This window comes from Taurulus bubalis (assembly GCF_910589615.1).
Source record: "Taurulus bubalis genome assembly, chromosome: 4".
Lineage (NCBI taxonomy): Eukaryota > Metazoa > Chordata > Actinopteri > Perciformes > Cottidae > Taurulus > Taurulus bubalis.
The window spans coordinates 29011339-29030569 of NC_136592.1; the positions used below are offsets into that span (position 1 = coordinate 29011339).

The 19231-nt window shown below is 43.9% G+C and overlaps 3 protein-coding genes across 3 annotated transcripts in view; 1 reads left to right on the forward strand and 2 right to left on the reverse strand.

Moving 5' to 3' along the window:
• Positions 1-5945, forward strand: part of LOC306735355 (formin-1) — a gene marked incomplete at its 5' end in the record, with an annotated part of 46184 nt that extends 40239 nt beyond the window's left edge. Inside the window, 3 exons of the mRNA XM_079216815.1 lie at positions 4115-4264; positions 5544-5625; positions 5740-5945. Of these exons, the coding sequence (XP_079072941.1) occupies positions 4115-4264; positions 5544-5625; positions 5740-5784 (277 nt within the window). The 3' untranslated portion in view covers positions 5785-5945. The remainder of the gene's footprint in view (positions 1-4114; positions 4265-5543; positions 5626-5739) is intronic.
• A 3237-nt stretch (positions 5946-9182) lies between these two features.
• Positions 9183-9731, reverse strand: grem1b (gremlin 1b; the record flags this gene model as incomplete). Its single annotated transcript, XM_079216940.1, has 1 exon — positions 9183-9731. One exon carries the CDS (start codon positions 9729-9731, stop codon positions 9183-9185), a length of 549 nt encoding a protein of 182 aa, XP_079073066.1.
• A 2551-nt stretch (positions 9732-12282) lies between these two features.
• On the reverse strand, positions 12283-18669 carry arhgap11a (Rho GTPase activating protein 11A; the record flags this gene model as incomplete). Its single annotated transcript, XM_079217275.1, has 12 exons — positions 12283-14387; positions 14507-14621; positions 15318-15426; positions 15592-15721; positions 15831-16004; positions 16376-16450; positions 16683-16820; positions 16910-17073; positions 17185-17441; positions 17550-17646; positions 17745-17812; positions 18541-18669. The coding sequence occupies 12 exons, from the start codon at positions 18667-18669 to the stop codon at positions 12895-12897; spliced, it is 2949 nt and encodes a 982-aa protein (XP_079073401.1). The 3' UTR covers positions 12283-12894.
• Between the last annotated feature and the right edge of the window lie 562 nt (positions 18670-19231).

The following is a 19231-nucleotide window of genomic DNA, read 5'->3' on the forward strand; positions in this document are numbered from 1 at the left end:
ATTACAAATGAAAGATGTGTGGGTAGACAATATTGTTATTTTCTGTGGATTTCATTCCTCAACAAGGGAATTCTTCAAGTGTCGTGCATTTCAAACATCACATTGCAGTTATTTAACATGCTTCACATGGATAACATAGCTGGTTTCTGATGGCACAATGGTTGCAATTTGTATAGTCGCATAGAGTTATTAGCCGCATAATGTTTCTGCTAAAATCAAGGGGCTTCACGAACTTTGAGTTTAGGGGGATTATTGGATGTGATTTAGAAGCAATTTATTTTTGCAGGATTTTATGTATATTTGAACTAGTTATTACTTAGTTCTAGGCCTTTTGTAGTTTATCACACACACGCGCACACGCACACACACACACACACACACCAACATGCAGCAAACTGTATTTTAAGCCTGAACGCCCTGTGCTTCCTCCCCTTCAGTTCCTATCATTCTTATCTGCCGTGTTTTGTGCAGAAGACTCCCGAGAGTTTTCTGAGAGATTTATAGGCGCAAGACACACTGGCAGCCGCTGAGCTCGCTGTCCGAGCAAAATCATATCTGGAACATTTCATATTGGAAAAAGATGGTGGGGCAGACAAACAAAGCAAATAGATTATTTTTGCCTTGTTTGGATAGAGAGCAGAATTGTTTGCTTTATATCGCAACTCTTCCTCTTCCAAAATAAATCATGAAAGCACAAAGTGAAAGACGTCGGAAAATGGAAACTATAAACAATTAGGAAGTTGATTGCTTTGGACAATTACTATAACTCAGATAATGCTTCCAAACTGTTCTGTTTCATGTTGCTGGTTTTTAGCCAAGAGAATTTGCTGAGGGGCTGCTGCACCTCTCGGTCCTGGTCCCCCCTCACCTCCGCCCCCAACATATAGGGATACCTCTACCCCCTGAACGTGTGTGTGTGTGTGTGTGTGTCTGTGGTGCATGAGTGACACCACTGTAATGAAGGCGTTGAACTTGGTGGGGCCCCGCAGCTGACGGCACCTTTGCCTTTTTTAATGAAGTTTTCCTTTAATTTCATCTAAAGAGGAGGCTGGCTGACTTGCGTTAGGTAGAGCGGGGGAGGGGGGGGGGGGGGGGGGGGGGGTCTCTTTCTCAGGTTCCCACAGAGCCACCTCGTAAAAGTGACACGCTGTTGATGAATATGGGCGTCAGCGGGCTCACTGGGTCCTGGGTGGGCTCTCACATCTGCACTGGATGAGAGATCCTCGCACAAAAACACACACAGCAGCGGTGGCCGCAACATGGTGGTGTTAATAAAGGAAACAGACAACACATCCTCAGTGCTACCTGACACCTCGGCCTCATGAGGGGACTGTGAGTTTAAAGTCAACCGCCAGGGAGAAGGGCCAGACGATGAGAATCAGGACACTGACAAGAATTAGGGCGGATTCCAGCTGCAACTGTCTGTCAAACAGGGCGCTAACGGTTATTTTAATTATCAATTAATCATGGAGATGTCCAGAAATTATTTCTGGAGACACTTTTTGTTGAATTAGCATTTTTAGGATATAAATAAACTTGACCTTTTTTTTATTTGATCAAACATACTCTAGTATGGCTGCTAGTATTAAGAACACATTTTAGACAAAACTGTTTTTATATTCCTCAAAGTAAGTATCTAAACTCCGGTATCATATTGTTGGTAGCATTTTTTATTTATATATATTTTTTATTTATATATATATATATATATATATATATATATATATATATATATATATATATATATATATATATATATATATATATATATATATATATATATATATATATATATATATATATATATATATCGTTGTTTTAGCTATGCTAGTGACGTGGCTTCATCTGTGCATTGCTTTTGACTTTTTATTTATTGCCATTAGCAGGTAAAAATTCAAAATGGTCCAATACTTTGGTTTGTTAGAACAAATAGCGTAACAATGAAGGACATTCCCATCAGTCCGTGTTTAGAGCTAACGAGCACATTTTACCTGCTGAACATCTGCATGTTGGCTTTGTCACCGTTACCGCGTAATATCTCTGAAAGCTGCAAGCCTGACTCTAGACTCAATATTGATGCGTAGCAAATGTCTGCAAGATCATATATAACATAGCTGCTGTTATGTAAAAATAGTCACACAACTTCAAGGGCTTATTTTTATTTATTTTGTAATCACAATCTGTTTTAGGATTGTTCATTTGGACAACAGAAACATTAATGAACATATTAAACTACTGCCCAGCTCTACCAGTCAGAAAGCACTTAATGCACATAATTACATTCAGCTTAATTGTAATTAAGTAACTTGTAATTCCAGGCGAGTGCCTTTCCCCTCAACATGCAGTTGTACTTTATCTGCTTCATGTTTGGGTTCACTGAGGTATTCTGGTCCTGTCCTCGGTTACGTCTCATTAAGTTTGCTTCTCCCACATCATGCTCAATTTCCTTTGGCCCAACTGCGTCACCGTGCCATGGTTTCATAGACGCTAGCTAAGTTATTCTACTCGGGTATTGAATGATGGCAATGGCACAAAACGGCTTAGTGCCTCTGCTGAATCAGCAAACAACATGGAGTTTACTTCTGGGATTCTTTTTACCGGGAAAACAAAGGAATGCAGAGTTTCCTTTCCAGATATTTCCCTGATTGTCACGGATGCTCATGGTTTCGTAATGGGCCTTTCTTTTCTTTTCTTTTTTTATATAGCTGTCAGTGAGGAATGCCGGCTACGAGCGCTGCAGTAAACCCTCTCACGGCAATGGCATCATAGCATGTATTACAGAAGAGTGTGTGTGTGTACAAGTGTAAGTGTTGTGCTCGCAAATGAACAAAGGTCTGCCTGATTGTTGTTTCGTAGGTGTACTGGCATGTGTGAGTGTGTTTTGCATCTGTTTTGAGTGAAGCTTGTGTATCTGCTTGTTGCGTGTGCTCTGGAGGGTGAAAGGAAAACCGTTGTTGCTTGATTTGTGCGTGCTTTGACATGATGCCCCAGGGTCAGCAGAGGAGCTGATGGAGAAGAGTCCATCATGCCAGACCGGGGCCCGGCTGCAACAAAGCTACCTGGGACGGTTTGGTCAATCAAAACATCCCAGAGACTCTGATTTCTTTTGTAGCGTACACAATGATCTACAGCGCTCTCCCTTTTTCTTTTCTTTTCGAGCATCATAGCAAAATGACGCATCACTGGGAAATGTGAAGCAGGCTCATGCAATGCAGAAGCCCACTTTTTTTTTGCAAGCCGTCTGGGTAGCATATTGGAGGATTTCTCTCCACAGGAACGTGTCTTAGATTAGCGTCGCAAAAAGCCACCTAGCATCTGGAGGTCAGAGCCTTTCTGGGTGTCAATGGGACAGGGAGCATCCTTTGAATCATGGCCCCCTTCTATCAAACCCTTTGACAGGCACTGCTAGGAAATGTCTTTCATGTTTGGGTTAGGGACGGAAGCCTAAGCAGCAGGCTTCTCTTCTTGCCCTGTGTGTGCCGCTGGGAGTTCAGATTTGGTTACAACTGAACGTGCTACAGTCCCAGTGAACAGAAAATCCACATTCTGCTTATTTACAAAGATCTGATGCGTCTCTATATGTTTATTTTGTGTGTGCAAACCTTTTCTGAGTGAGCTCACATGTGCATTCGTCATATCATATTCACATCTTTGATTGTCTGCCAGTGAATTTGTTTTTGGAGCTGTATGTGTGAGTTCCACTTTAGTGTGTGTGTGTGTGTGTGTGTGTTGCTGTTCCAGCAGCAGCCTGTTCTTGGCTGTCTCCGTCTCCTCTGGCAGTCTTCCCCTGCAGGCTGTGGAGGTCAATGTGATAATGGAGCTGCCGCTACTGGCTCTCCGCCGTGGCCCAGCAGGGTGGACTCTCTCCTTCCACCTCTGTTTCCCGCCTCTCTGTCTCACTCTACATCCATAATTTTCCCTTTTTATTTTACATCCATTTTACATGTTTGTTGTTGTTGTTTTTTAATTTTGTCTGTTTCTTGTGCATTCATACGCCTTCGCTTCCTTGTGCTTTTTTTTTTTTTTTACCTCACCCTTATGTCTGATTATGTATTCGTATTTAAGTATGAGTAAGACAACAGTGTTTGTGCCTGTGTTCTGTTTTCTAATACAGCTTCCAGGACACGGTGAGCTTCCTTGGGGTCAAGCCAAAGTCCGGGGAGAAAGAAGTGGCCCCGAATCTCGTTTTTATGATTTGGTATGAGTTTTGCAATGACTTCAAGAACACATGGACACGACAAAACAAGAAAATCTCCAAGGAGAGGTGGGTTGGATTGTGGTAGTGCTGCTTCATGTCTTTGTTTCTCTGTCTAAAACACATGTAGATTAGCTTACTTATCAGGAGAAGTACTATCAACCTGTGAAAACGGTTTCCTGGCAGCTTTAAAAATCTGGAAAGAAATCATTGCAGTTATCTCAGATCCCTGGAATGTTTACAACAGTAAAAGTGTTACAACTTTGGGCATTTACATTTTCCTCGGGACGAAAAGGCGGAATATCTCTGCCTCCTTTGTGGATTTTTCCAATTTAATGAAGAGCAATGCTAAATGACTGGAGTGCCCCTTTTTAAAGAGATGGTCATAAAAAAACTGACTTATATCCTCTGTAAAGCCTGGTGTGAAATATCTGCACAGCACAACCTTGGCTTCCAAACTGAGCCTGAACCATTTCATCCTGGGGTCAGACTTCTTGTCTCCGTCACCTTGTGATAGGTGCTTAACGACCTCGAGACATAATGTCAAATTGGCACTAATTGTACAAGGGTGATGTGCAGATGCTTAATTATAGCAGAGAGCGAGGCTATCAAACCGGCATAGCTGAGGCCTCGGCCTTCTGTCTGAAGGACTGGGGCCTGAATTTATGATGTTTCCTCTGACCTGAGGCGTCGTGTCGGGGGGACAGCAGACCCTCCTGGCGGCCGCCTGGCTTTACTAGCAAGCGTTTGGGAGAACTGATAAACACTGTAATGATGCTGGACATGTGTGGAGACGACGGGACTGCACAGGAGTGAGGCTGCTCGTTACTGCGTGGTCATTTCAAGCATCATGCGGCGGCTTCACGGCCCTTCACACATGGAGGTTGTCATAGCGAGACATTTAGTGTCCTCCAGCCACGGATCCATGTGCTCTCTCTTAATTTTTTTACTTGGTAATTGTGTCCCGTGCTACTCGCAGCTGATTGTGCTTATGTACGATTAACTGTTTGTACAGTCATAAAAGCCAAGTGTTTTTTTAAAGGCTGCCTCATTATCTCATCAGCCCACTGTCATTCTCTACGGCTTCTCACTTATAGGGTTTTCACTGACCGCAAACTCCTGAGAGTGTGTGTGTGTGTGTGTGTGTCCATACTTAAATGTCTTGCCCTTACAGACAACTTTACAAAGACACAGTGATGAGAGGCTTCTGGCTTTATATTGTTTTCGCAAGTCCCACGAGTTTCATGATTTAGTTCCAACGCCTTTAGTGTGTGTGCTTCTGGTTTTAAAGGGTCTGCACATATCAAGTCCTTGTGGGTTTTGTTCCCCCCCCCCCCCCCCTCTTTAGGTTGAAGGAAGCTCAAGAAAACATCAAGAAGATCACAGCGGAGAAGAGAGTCGAAACCAAGAAGATCAACGCCAACAGTCTGGTAAGAACTGCTCTCCGTGCAGCAGAGAGATGACGTGTCCTAAAAGCTCTTTCTGGTGTCTGCACTGAAATAGATACACCACCACTTCTTCTTTTTTCCGGTTCTTGCCAACAGAAAGAGAGGCTGCGGCAGAAGGAAGCCAGCGTGTCTTCCAGCTGAGTGAAAGGACAAGTGACGGGAGCATCGCAGATCAGAAAGTGTGCGGGCCTCATCCCTCCTGCTTTTGCCACCTGCCTCAACAACCGGACTCACAGCCCTCGTACGGACTCACAGTAAAAAAAAAAAAACTCTCCGGACTCGTATTACTCCCACGGCCGCCCCTCTGCCCTCCTAACACCCTCCCATCCAGATAGAAGCTGAGCCCGCAGCGAGGATGCATGGCTGACACAGCCGAAGTGATTGGAGTCTTAAAAGCCAAAGGTTGATCTCATTCATCCGGCAGGGCGCGACCTCTGAGTGCCCAGCTTGTGAAAGGTCTCAAGGGGTCAGTGGGATTCACAACAGCTGACGCATCCAAGAGGTTCCTTCTGGATCTATTCAAGAGCTGAGAATCCCATTGCTTTCAGAGCTGTAGATGTTAGACATCAGAGTGATGATGCTCCTGCATATTCAAAGTGTGAGGAAGGTGTTGCCGTTATGTGAACAGATACAGGAAAATCCCTGTTCACAAAAGAAATCTCTCTCTCTGGAAGTGGTAAAACAACAACAAGCAGTCGCTCGTGTTCTTTGCTGTAGCGAATAGCTTTTCATTCGCCACGGCTCATTAAAAGTCTTGTAAATATGTCATGCTGTAGGATCGGCAGGGACCGAGCAGCGTTGAGAAGTATGATGGATGATCTGCGCCGGGCTTCACGTGCAGATTGAGACACGTTGTGTATAAAATGCGTGTGTGTTAAGGTTTCACTGTATTGTGTAGCACTGCACCAGACTGACCTCTCCTGGGTGACGGCCAGAGAAGGGCAGAACCTGGCAGCGACACACACACACACTTACACACTTAAAATCATCCAAAGAACACAACACGTTTTGGCCGTGCATCCGCTCCCACCTAAAGTATGAAATATATACGGTATGCTAAATTGTTAATCCCTCTTCACGTGGTGTCCAGCACTCCTTTAAGCACTTTACTGCTTGCAGTAGCTGTATGTCGTTGCCGCTAAAAGCCACACACTCCTGTTATGTTATTTTAGTTTTCAGATGTCTTGCACCTTTTTGCACCTCTTTTCCTATGCAAGGGTATGGTCTTTAGAATATTTATGAATTGTATTGCGCCATGATAAAAATCCTATTCGATTTTTTTTTTTTCTTTTTTCTAAGAAAGTTTATTAAAGTGTATGTTTTTATTTTCGCAAATGTAAGATGTAGCCACGCTCCAGAAAAGTCTATTTATGTAAAGAATGATTTATTTTCTGCCAAAAAGCATCCGCTTTGGTCCCATTGAGGGTGTGACTGAGAAGCTACCTGATAGGTCAGTCAGATAAAAGATATATTTTCACATGGATATTACGTGTATGACTTACAGTGAAGTCTGTGATATGTGGAAGTGGAGTAATTAGCTTAGAAAGCAAACTGCCTATACTTTTAAGTTTGAGATTGGAGAGATGAGAGTTGTATTTTGGGGTTTTAAGAACATTTAAGCATATCACCTGAAGCCATGAGTTGTTTTACCTCAGACAGATTTCCATTATCAGAGTATACATAAAACTGCACCTTGAGTTACTTTTTTTTTTTTTTACCCTCCCAAGTCTTTCACATGTGCCATTTATTTTGTAAAACAAGAATCTAGATATGTCATCCACTGTTTTATTCAGAGGGTTTGAAAAGCAAACAAAAGAGCAGATACTGCTGTAGCCTCTGTGTGTGTGTTGGTTCATGTGACCCTCAGTAGCTCTCTTATAGGTGCTCTGTAATTTTATGGAATTGTTTTAAATTTCAAGAATAAACTACTGGATGCTGAACAAATATCTCAAACTGTTCTTCTGTCAACACTTCATTCGGCCGGCTTTCAGACACATGGCAGTGCACCAAGCAAATGTTATATTTATGTAAGAAACCTGAGTCATCAAAGTGGATTTGATTACTCATAAATCAGCCTAACTGGGTCAGGATTAAGTCATTGAATCAATCCTCTTGTTCCTGGAAGACTTGTAAAAAAAATAGTGATTAGCAGTGTTAACATAAGGAATTTGTCTTATGACTGGAACTTTGTTGGAATGGGATGGACATTTCCGTGTAGCACTAAAATACCATCATTCAGTCTGTCACGAACTTTAGGACCTGGATTTAAATATTTGCAGTAATTTCAAAAACCTAATTAAAAATGCACTTTATGGGGAAATATGTTCATCAATCAATGACCAGTAAGATGAAAAATGTTAATGTTTCACTGTTCTCAGCTAACTAGATTTACATCTGTGGCCCTTGGTTTTAGAATATACATTTTGAGGGGGATCTTCAATATGGTTGGCTGAAGAACAATTTTTACAATTAACTTATTTGTCAAACATTGGCTTGGTGGATTTTAGGCAGACAATCCCTAATTGTCAGTAGAAGACCACGTGCCCCCTTCTCAACCCTCTGTTAGATTTGCAAGCCATGGAACACAAAATGGTGAAGTTTTAGATCATTCCGAGGGATAATTGGAACATATTTTGTTCCGGCATCTTCTCATAAAACTGACTACTTTAACGATGAAATGTATTCCAAGGTCTGAGTGCGAACAAGAAGCTGCTCCATGCAGCAGATGAGGGCATAATTAAACATTTTGTTTTACACACCTTCCTAATTTTAATCAGGTGTACAGTCACAGATAATATGCACAATATTTCGACATCCGTTTATTGATGTTTTCAGGGATAATTTAGCGAAGGGATAAACAAACCAGTTACAAAGATGGCTGTACATTTTACAACTATTTAAATCGCTGTACATTGTCCGTTTTAACCAACAACAAAAAAAAGCCTCGTGTCTCTAGAACCGAGTAGGCACCCCACTAAAAAAAAAAAAAAAAAATCGAAATTCACAGAAATCAATTAACGGTGAAACATTCTTGAAACTGCGAAATAAAAATCCTATTTTCCATTTACAAATATCGCCACTCATCCAACATAGTCCACACAGTGGAAACGTCCAGGTCAACAATCATATATGCACACAACAAAATACAAAATTGGACAGGAATTTTTTCCCGTCACAATAAGCGTCTTGATTTATTAAATAAACCGGAGTTATGCAGTCCTCTCGGGGTGAGGAAGCCGTGCGTAAAACGTGCGCATGCCAAGTCTGCGTTCCCGTGCAGTGATGCTTGTTTTCAAAACTTGGCTAACTGGTGAGGAGCAAAATGTTCGTTGCGGTTCATCGTCGGTTTATAAATTGCCGGTCCATATTTGTTCACACGTTGTGCAAGAAGAAACCCGCTGTAGCCTCCATGTAAAGAGGCCTTCGCGGACGATTCCTTCTAGATGGAGACAGGCACGTGTTCTTGGCTGTGTGACAATCCGGTCCGCGATGAATAAGAAAAGCGCGCGCACACACACACACACACACAACACATTTCTTTAGTCCAGGTCTATGGATATGCAGCGGCACTGTTTGACGCGCTGGATGCGCTTCTTCTTGGTGGGTGGCTGCTGGTCCGGGCAGTTCAAAGTAAAAGTCATGGTGGTAAAACGCTTCGGCTTGCAAAACGAACAGGACTGGAAGGCACCCTCCTCCCTGCGGATGTGCCTGGGGATGTAGAAGGAGTTGCACTGTCCGTAACAAAAGCGGTTGATGATGGTGCGGCTGACGCAGCCCTCCTCGTGGATGGTCTGCTTCAGGGGCTGCGTCTTGCACCAGTCCCGTTTCAAATACTGGCGCTCCGTCACATGTAACGCTTCCTGGCTGGACTCCAGCACCTCGTCGGCCGGTGAGGATGAGCCCTGCCTCTGCCGGGACCCGGAGCCCGCCTGCGGAGTCTGCGGTTGCTGCTCCGATTCGTTTGGGTTGGTTTTGTCAGGATGAGGAATGGCGCCTTGTGAACCTCGGGTTCTTTTGGAATCCACGGGAGAGGAGAGCAGCCCCATGATGAAAACCATACTGCAGAAGATACGCGTGGAGCCGGCCATCCTTGGGGAGAGGAAGAAAGTAATTCATCATCAATACCGTTTCAACTCTGGGCGCGTTACGCACAGCTGTCAAAGTTTTTACGCTGCGTAAAAACGCACCCATACAACTTGCTTTTTTTGTTTTTTTTTAAACGCAAGACACTGCATTTTAAAACTAAAGTATATTTGATTATCAGTCTAAACATCAGAGTGAGGAATACAATGCATATTCTGTTCCTTAATTATAAGGCCATCTCTTGTGCAAAGAGATTCAGCCAAAGCAAAAACACTCAAACCTCCTTGTTATTTAACAAAACATCCACGTATACGTCAACACCAGAGGACAACACGCGTGCAGCGTGGTAAGTGTTATAAGCCATAGCCCAAATAAAGTTCAAACGTGGCAGGAGACGTTGTGTGAGGATGTTATGATCAAATCCACTCACCTGTTTGCGCCTCCGCTGCTGTACGTGCGTTGATGTGATCCTGTCAGCCCTGTACGGCTCCTTCCGAGTGATCGGCACCTACTGCTGTGGACTGCGCGCTGGTGGGGCTGTGGATGGGTGGGAGACTAACCGTTCCATAGACAGACACAGGGGCCAGGGGGTTTAATACAAATTGCTCCAGCGCCGGACTGTCTCCCTTTTAAATGTCTGCCAGCTGAGATGTGCACAACAGTTCCCTCAACATTATTGGCTAAGCACGATGTAGAGAAAATCAAAACTATCCGCCCCCTCAACACTTCCCTGAACCCACTTCAAGAAAACAGACAACCGAGGAACAGCGAAGGCAGGGAGGAGGAGGAGGAGGAGGGAGGAAACGAGAGCGGACAGGCCTGAAGTTTATGCGCACATGGAAAAAGTAAAACTGTTGATGTATTTTTATCAAAAGGAACATGATGATATTAAGCAATATATTAAGCGCTTTAAAACCGAAACAAGGGGTTTACATTCCTCTCGGAAACTATGAACATGCTGCAATCTAAGGATTCAATCAATTAGAAAGGTTGACTATCACATTTCAACACCTGTGAATCCTCAGCATAGACAGCTTTGTGATGTCGCTGTAAACTCATTGCAGACGGCTGGATGCAGACGGCTGGATGCAGACTGCTGGATGCAGACGGCTGGATGCAGACTGCTGGATGCAGACGGCTGGATGCAGACGGCTGGATGCAGACTGCTGGATGCAGACGGCTGGATGCAGACGGCTGGATGCAGACGGCTGAATGCAGACGGCTGGATGCAGACGGCTGGATGCAGAGGGCTGGATACCGGAGTTGAGCCCACCCCCAAAAAATATAAAATAAAACATCTGCTTGGAAACAGAAAATTGGATATTTCTGGAACGCAGTATAGTGTATACAGCATACTATTACAAGCCTTTTAGTTAATGTACGGTTCCACAATACACGTGTATTTACGCATGCTCAAATTAAAATGAAGACAATAGTGAATGCCTTTTATTAGCTCTGGTGAAAAATAATTAAACAAGAATATATTTTTTGTTGGTTATGGATTAAATAACTCATGCTTTATAATCAGGTAAAATCAAGATGAGCTGCTGGGTTGCGAAACATAATATTCTTTATGATAGGTTATTTAATGCCCTAATAGGCCACCAGTTTGGAGTTACAAATGTTAAAAAGTGGTCGATTTCATGTATTTTGGTGCATTACCCGGTATTTCCAAAAGGTTAATGGTCCATTAGTTCCTGCTTGGACTAAATAGAACTCTTAAAAAGACAATCAGGTGTTCTACTGAGCAAGAACAAGCAGCGTGAGGGATGTTCCACATGCTGGAAACTCAAAAGTAATGACGTCAATGCTTATAACTGCTGTTTGAAAACAGAACAATGAGTTTAATATGTAAAGTCACATTTTCAGCCTCATTGGCACTCTGGAAAATAAACTCCAGCCCCCATGAGACTGTTGTTGATTTAGGATTAAAATAATAAAAATGACTAACATTCAACGTACGTTCCTGTATTTTCTGTTTGGCTTTCTGACACATTGCATGTTGCTTGAGAAAGTCCAACAGGTCATCTGCTGACCACATGGTCGCATCCCAACCGCCGAGTGGAGAGTCACGACACGCTCCGCTCCCGTCACCGATATTAATAATAAGCTGCTCCAGTGACGCTTTTAGAGCCGACATTTATCCAAATCCCATCCATCCTTCTGCACGTGCTCAATGTGCGACGCGCTCAATGGGATGTGGATAATATATCTTAGGAAGGATTCTCACCTTTCACCCCTTCACGACTCTTTAGGAGAACAAAATGCCTCAGTTTCAGATACCTGATTTTACAGAGATGATATAACATTTATTATATAGATTCTCCAGAGGCACTTGGTATCTTTTCAAATATACCAGAACCAAATTTGTTCAAATAAACAGTGTTTTATCAGAGTGTAGTTGCAACATCTCAGTCTGTGTTCGTCACAATATGAACACGTGCCACTGAACGCGTCAGTGGCTGCACTGCTCCCCCTGGTGGCTGCAACGTGTACTAACCAGTTATGCAAACTAGAAGAATTCCACTGAAGAGAGAAAGTATAGAATATGCGTTTGAGTTTATTTGTCTGAAGCAGTTCACATGGCAAAGCATTTTTTACTGGAGGCTGGTTTGGAAATTACAGGACTGTGAAAGACAGACAATGTAATCAATACTGCTTGGCTTTTCTTCTTTCTAATAAAATCAAACAAAAAAAAGGTGCACTTTCTCTTTCTGTTCACCACTCGACCCAGTAAGAAAAATATTGTGTAATTAAGAAACAGCTTCAACTTCAGTAAACATTTTTTTTTTTTTTTTTAAAGGACACCTAACTAATGAGTAGATATAAAAAACATAAATAAAAGCACAAGCTGTTTCTAAACTTCCCAGTCATTCCATTTCACACAATCTTGCCTGCACACTACAGTCTAAACACTATGCAACATAATCCCTGTGTCGATGCTTAACTCTGATTCTTGTTTTACTGGAGTAAAACAAACTTGAGGCATGTGAAAATATCCCATTAAAACCCTCACACAAACATTACCTACCGTAGCTCAAAATAAATTAAAAGCCCTGAAATTATGGATAATATATAAAAGAGGGAAAGTTCAATGTCATGTAGTCCTAGTCAGACAGACCCTGCATAGTGGGGAGGAAACATATAAAAAGGCAAAAAGACTTGAAACTATAAATCTACAGGCTTGGTGGCAGACAGCAGCTGTACCTGGTTGAGGGGGTTTCGAGGGGAACCTCTGTAATGGGTCATGTCCTTCCCTTCTACCTGCTGCAAGAGAGGCTTCTGAGCTCCTGGTGGATCAGTGACACAACCGTCCGCTTTGGTCTTTGGTTGCACCTTGTTGGTCACGTCGGCCAGAGCAGCGACCTTGGGTTTACGGGCCAAGGTGCTTGGCTTTCTGGGTGGGACGGGAGGTGGTTTCTTCATGGGACAACTGCTCTTGGACAGCCCCGGTTGTGCCTCTCCCTGGTAAGGCCGAAGCTGTGGGTGAGGCGAGAGGCCGCTCTCCAGGCTCACGGCCTTCACCACCGGGCCGCTCTGGCCGATGGCGAGCTCTGCATTCCTGGAGGGTCTCCTGCTCTCTCCCAGCAGAGAGTTCATCCTGCGGACGGTCTGACGCACGGGGGTGCGCTGGAACTTGAGCGGCGATCGAACGTGTTTGGCCATGGCGCCCCTGGGGGAATGGAGGGTGAGCTTGTTGAAGTGATGAATGTGGTCTGCCACCCGGCGCTTTTCAGTCTCCAGGCTGCGCGGTGAGAGGGGCGGTTGGTTTTGGACTTTGGCGCCACTCTCCGGGGAAGATTCATTTTCTTCATGTAGCGCACAGGCTATGGGACCAATCTTTGGCGGGGTACCGAACGGCTCTCTGTGGTCGAGGCCCAGCCTGTACGGAGTGGACTGCAGTCCACAGGAGACACCCAGTCTGAAGTGAGCAGGACTCTGGACATCCAGAGCGTCAATCAACCTGCTGCAGTTCACCTGCTCCGCCTCCGTTTCACAGCCTCCCACCATGGAGCTGTTATTGCTACTGATGGGAGCAGCCCAGCGAGATAGTTTGTCAGTGCAGTATACACCTGGCTCAAAAATTACACTGTCAATGTGCAACGGCGATAGAGCGGCTAATTCCATCTGGCCAAAGGTAATGATCTGTTCTTTAGCCAGAAGGCTCCGCCGAGTTGAGAAGCTGGAGGCCACCGTGTCCACAGACAGAACTCGTACTGTGGGAGTCCCTGGAGCAGGGAGTAGGAAGCAGTCAGGTGGTTTTGCCACGTCCGTCTCCATAGAGTTGCAGGGATTCTGTATGACAGACTGGAGGTCAGTGCCCGACTCCGTGAAGGCCTTCTTTATTTTCAGAAGGGTGGGACCGGTTTGGCTCTGGGCCTCAGCGGCGGTGCTCTCGCTCTCCAGGCTCTCAGCACTGGAAGCACAACTTGTGAACAACTTGTCCTTCTTGGGAAAGCCGGCCCCTGGTGTGGGCTTCGACACAACGATGGCTGGCTCAGACATGTAGTTGCTCTTTAAGCCCATGTTCATGGGGGTGTCTGTGAAAGATGCTCCGCCGAAAGCCCGGGCTCCTACCGGAGTCTCCTCGCTCCACAGGGCACTGGAGTCACAATGGGGGGTCAGCAAATTGTCCTCAGACTTGCTGATGTACTTGGCGCCTGTAAATCAACATGGGATATTAGTGTGTGTGGAGGAGGTGGGGGGGTTACAACTCAAAAGACTACACATGTAGGAGTACACCAGAATATATTTAAAAAAGATTCCATTCCGTACTCACTTTTGGGTTCTGCTTTTCGAGGCAGAGCTGATGGACTGAACTCCGTTTCTTTGGAGAAACGAAAACTGGTGGTGCTCTCCTGAGTGGCAAGTCGCCAGCCAATGGACTCAGATCCCTTTATCACCAGCATGAAATGAAAGATGAAAGAAACTTCAGGGGAGGAGAAGGCTTTAGTGTATTAATTTGTTAAAAAAGGACCCCACAGGTGTCACCCAAAATGCACCATTAATATATTAATTTGATGATTGTTGTGGTTAGTTCTTCAGAGGATGAGTGAAGTCACTCAGAAGAAACAAGATATTGGATTGGTTGGTCATCAACTTTTTATTAAGTCAGGAATACACATAACTATAGAACATTAGAAAGCTATGCACCATAAACCTTTACCGGCCCACCCAAAACAGGTTACTATAATACTATATTTTATATACATATTCTTATAGTATATAATAACATTATTTCACCCGAGTGCCTGACATAGTAAATCACAGGACATAAGCTATGTCTTTGTACCACACAAGTATGACAACTATGTATTAAGCAATGTTACAAAATGTTCCACATTCTTTTTAAAACCATGCATTAACTAGTTTAAATGTGCTAGCCACTGAAAGTAAACTTAGGATGTTACACAATAAGAAAAGTGCTAATGTGCAACAGATTACCCCATTAAAAACACCCCATGTGCAAATGTTACTTGATTTTAATACAGTTAATTGCAGTGTATGCCTGAATGACACGGATCCCCACCCACAGTCTATCTGTGAACCAGATAGGTGGAATGTGAAGTCTGTCGAGGAACCACACTTACAGCCTCCTTGCTGCTCCTCCCCAGGCTGAATCGCAGGCGCAGGGATTTGCGTGGCGCTTCTTTTTTGTCGACTTTCGGAGAAAAGCATCCAGCTCTTCCAGATTCCACCCTGAAGGAGAGATAAGCATTCAAACCATTATCAGTATAACCTAGAAACACGGAGGTTAATGTTTTACCAACTCTTATCTTGCTTTGAATTCATATTTTAAAAAGACAAATGCAATGCAAGTGGGGAAACAACAGAACTGTGTTCAGAAGGATAACTGCTGCGTACCTGTTGACAGCATGTCTGCTGCTAAGTCGTCGGCTCTTCCTCCTCGCAGAGACCGCTGACTGCCTTCTAGACTTCCCAGCTGATGACACGGTAGTTTGGGAAGAGTCCAAGACCCCCGAAGCGCTGTAAGCTAGATAGGAGAAAAAATAAAAAGGGGGCGGGGGGCGTTTAACCATACGCTTTTTTTTTTTTTGAGAATAATTGATAGTCTATGTGTTCAAACAATCATCGATCAATACCTGATCCAGGAGTGGACGCCCCGCTGAACAGAGTATTGGGAAGTAATTCAATCCCAAGGGTCTTTTTGACAGATCTACGTTTCTTGTTTGAGAATCCAAAAGATTGACCAGATTCCAAGGGAAGTTTTCGTTTTGAGGTTGGGGTTGCAATAATAGGAGTTGCAGAGGAAAAGACTGGCAAAAAAGAGAAAAAGAAAGGAATTAATATCTTCAAATGTATTGCATTCGTATTTTTATATGCAAATTGTTTTTGTTATATTTGAAAACATTGCAAAAGACGACGCAGAGCAAGAATCGGCTGGTCTCGACTGAAATTTGTGGAGTGTGATCCATGCAAATGAAAGGCAGACGGGCAAAGAAAACCAAAGCTAATAAAGATCATCTGAAGCAAAGCATAAATTACAATTATTCATTCATTGTTTATTGTCAAGGCAAATTTGAATTAGTTTGCAGAAAGCTTTTGGTTTTTATGTGCATAGCAGATGGATTACTCCAGTAGCATCATGCTAAATGGCAACATGATTTTATCTGACCTCAGTACCTACCAAGACTGTCTGACTGGGTGGCCTTTGTTGGTGTTCTATTAGTTTTTATCTTATTCAGGGCACCATTGACCATATCTGAAATGTGAGACAAAGCCAACCGTATAAACAGCGTTTACTGACTAAACCTGCTTCAAAGTGAAATGATGTGTGTACAGTTACTGTTATAAAGTGTTCAATTTTCCTTAAATAGGTTTGTTTAATGTCTCTGGATAGTTCCAGGGTGGCTGCACTAGTGCAACTGGAATCTATCTGCAAATCGGAGATTTTAATTAAATATTTGCACACTGCACTTTTGATATAGTCTCACCTCCGAAGCTGCGTCTGTGTCTCTTCTTCATCCCCGAGTTTAAATCGATCTCCTCAAGTCCATCAGCAGGGGACAGACCCCCCGCTTCACAGCCCATCATGGCTGGAACTTTCTCGAGAAGGAACTGTGGCAAGACACCTGTGACACAGAGCGGCAACATATTTAGTGCTGAAAAGGCTTTGGAGTGACACAAAGATGACCTGCAGGTGGGATGCATCAAGTCCTACCAAAGTTGTGGGCGTTCTCTATGAAGCAGTGCAATATGGCTGCCTGTAACTTGAGGCGCTTCTCAGTGTTGGCGTTCATCTTCTCTGTACAGTCTCCAGCATGGAGGATGTTGGGAGCCAAGATTACAGACAGGTTACTGCTGTCCATCTTATTCTCGGCACTCCTGTGATTAAGCAAAGGAAATGAAGAAAATCAGTATAATGTATTTGAAAAAGAAATTAGAAAAGAAAGGTTAACTGTGAAAAGCAGTCCAAATAAAAAATATTTCTGGCACCTCTTAGACACAATTTGGAGGAAGTCAAAAAAGTGACGCAGAACGCTGAGGTTTCTGTCGGGTAGTACACAGGTCAGCAGCATTGTGGCAGAGGTCCTATCCTCCTCAGTGGGGAGCTGCTGGGCCTTGAGAAAGGCCTCCTGCAGCTCCATGGGCAGCACAGGCTCCGGCAGCTCCCTGAAGAACTGCTTCACCAGACCAGCCACATCGCAGGGAAGTGCGGTAGACAGGCATTCCTCACCCGCATCCAGTTTTGCCTGGACAGACAAAACACAGTCTGAAAAAATACACACTCTACTGCGTTGGACTTCTTTCAGGGTCACGGTCCCTCCGTGAATACAAGGTTGGCTTCAGCAATCACTCACTCTGAGAGCTTTCAGGCGAAGGACAGAGCCAGATTTTCTGAACAGGCCCTCTGTGTTGACGTGCGCCAGCAGCATCATACATGCGTCGACCAGGAAGCTAAGAAGGCAATGAAATGTCATAATTAGAAATGTACAAGACGGGACAAGAAATAACTTGCCAGCTGTATGCTAACGTAAATATGCACATCCACTTGCCTCGGCACGCTCCCACATTCCATATTATAATATGGTAAGGTCTCCAGGGATACCCCAAACACCTTTGTCTGAGGGAACAATCAAAGAATTAAAAATAACTCATCTACGTTAGATTTTACACAGGAAGGCTAAACAATATGAGGGAAATGCCTAATCAGAAGATAAATCACTCTGTTAATCCTATCACTTATGTCACATTCTTGGACACACTGGGGTTGTTGTTTTTTCAAGCTAAAGTTTGTGCCATTGCATTATGCAAATGCAGAAGTTCAGTCGCAAAGTCTCTTGCAACAATCCATGTGACTCCTGTGAGCCCATCACAAGTAAAGTACACAAGAACCAGGGCCTTCTTTGTTATTAAATGACCTGCCATTAAATGAAGAATGGCACATTCTCTAGATGTAATGTACCCTGCCTTATTTACAAGAACGACAGACAGAAAGATGTACAAGGAATCCTTGCCATTATATGCAGTGTTAGACTTTCTGTGACTGAAAAAAAAAACTTTATGGTGTGAATACCCTCGGGAACAGGCCAAACAAAGCCTCTATGCAGACTGACATGGGCGACAACGGCCTGTGAACAAACGGGTCTCATCAGTGGGGGGATGCTTTCAGTAATATGCTAATTTGATTCAATTGCTTTTTTTTTTTTAAACAGTGTGTCCAAGGCTGATACTGTGAACTTGATGAGTCGTAGTCTGCCACAACGGATCGTCAAGTCCAAAGTTTCAAAGTAACTGTAAATGAAACGGAAGTGCAAGTTAAATTGGCAACCGCTTCTCCGTTAAACTTACCGAGTAGCTTGCTGTTGACTTACAGCTGGCAGGTTTGTTTTTGTTCCAGTTCTTCGTCTTGATCCCGTACGCTGCACGTAGGTGCTGCACAGCCACCAGACGCATCACATTCCTCTCCATGACTTTCATGGCACGCTGCTGTCTCGTACTCTCAAAAGAACCACGCAACAACTCGTTCACTCGCTTCTGACAGGACCAGACATCCGCAGTTGTATCAGTTCCGTCTTTCTAAGTTTACCACTTTCCCCCCCCCAAACAGCTAGGTTAAGTCATTCTCGAGCCCCAAAAAACGTTTACTCGACTGTAACCCCCAACTGTAAGACTCAGAGTGCGATGCTAACGACGTTCAGTAACGCAGCACCTATTTAGCTAACTAGTAGCTTCGTGCGTTAGTTGCAATGCTCGCTAACATTAGCCAGCGAGGTTAGCACGTCTCATAAACAAACCGCATACGAAAACAACAAACAAAAAAAGCTCATTGGTGTCACACGATTTACAATTTACGTGTATCTCCTCTCGTTTAAACGACCCTATGTGTGCAACACGTCGGTGTATTTCGTTAGTTAGCTAGCTAACTGCATTGTCGTCTGATCGGTTGGCTGTTTCCGCACAGCATTCAAACGGCGGCGCTCCCTCCGCTCTGCGTTGTGATTGGCTGGTAACGGTTCGAAAAACCTTCTCTGGGGCGTGT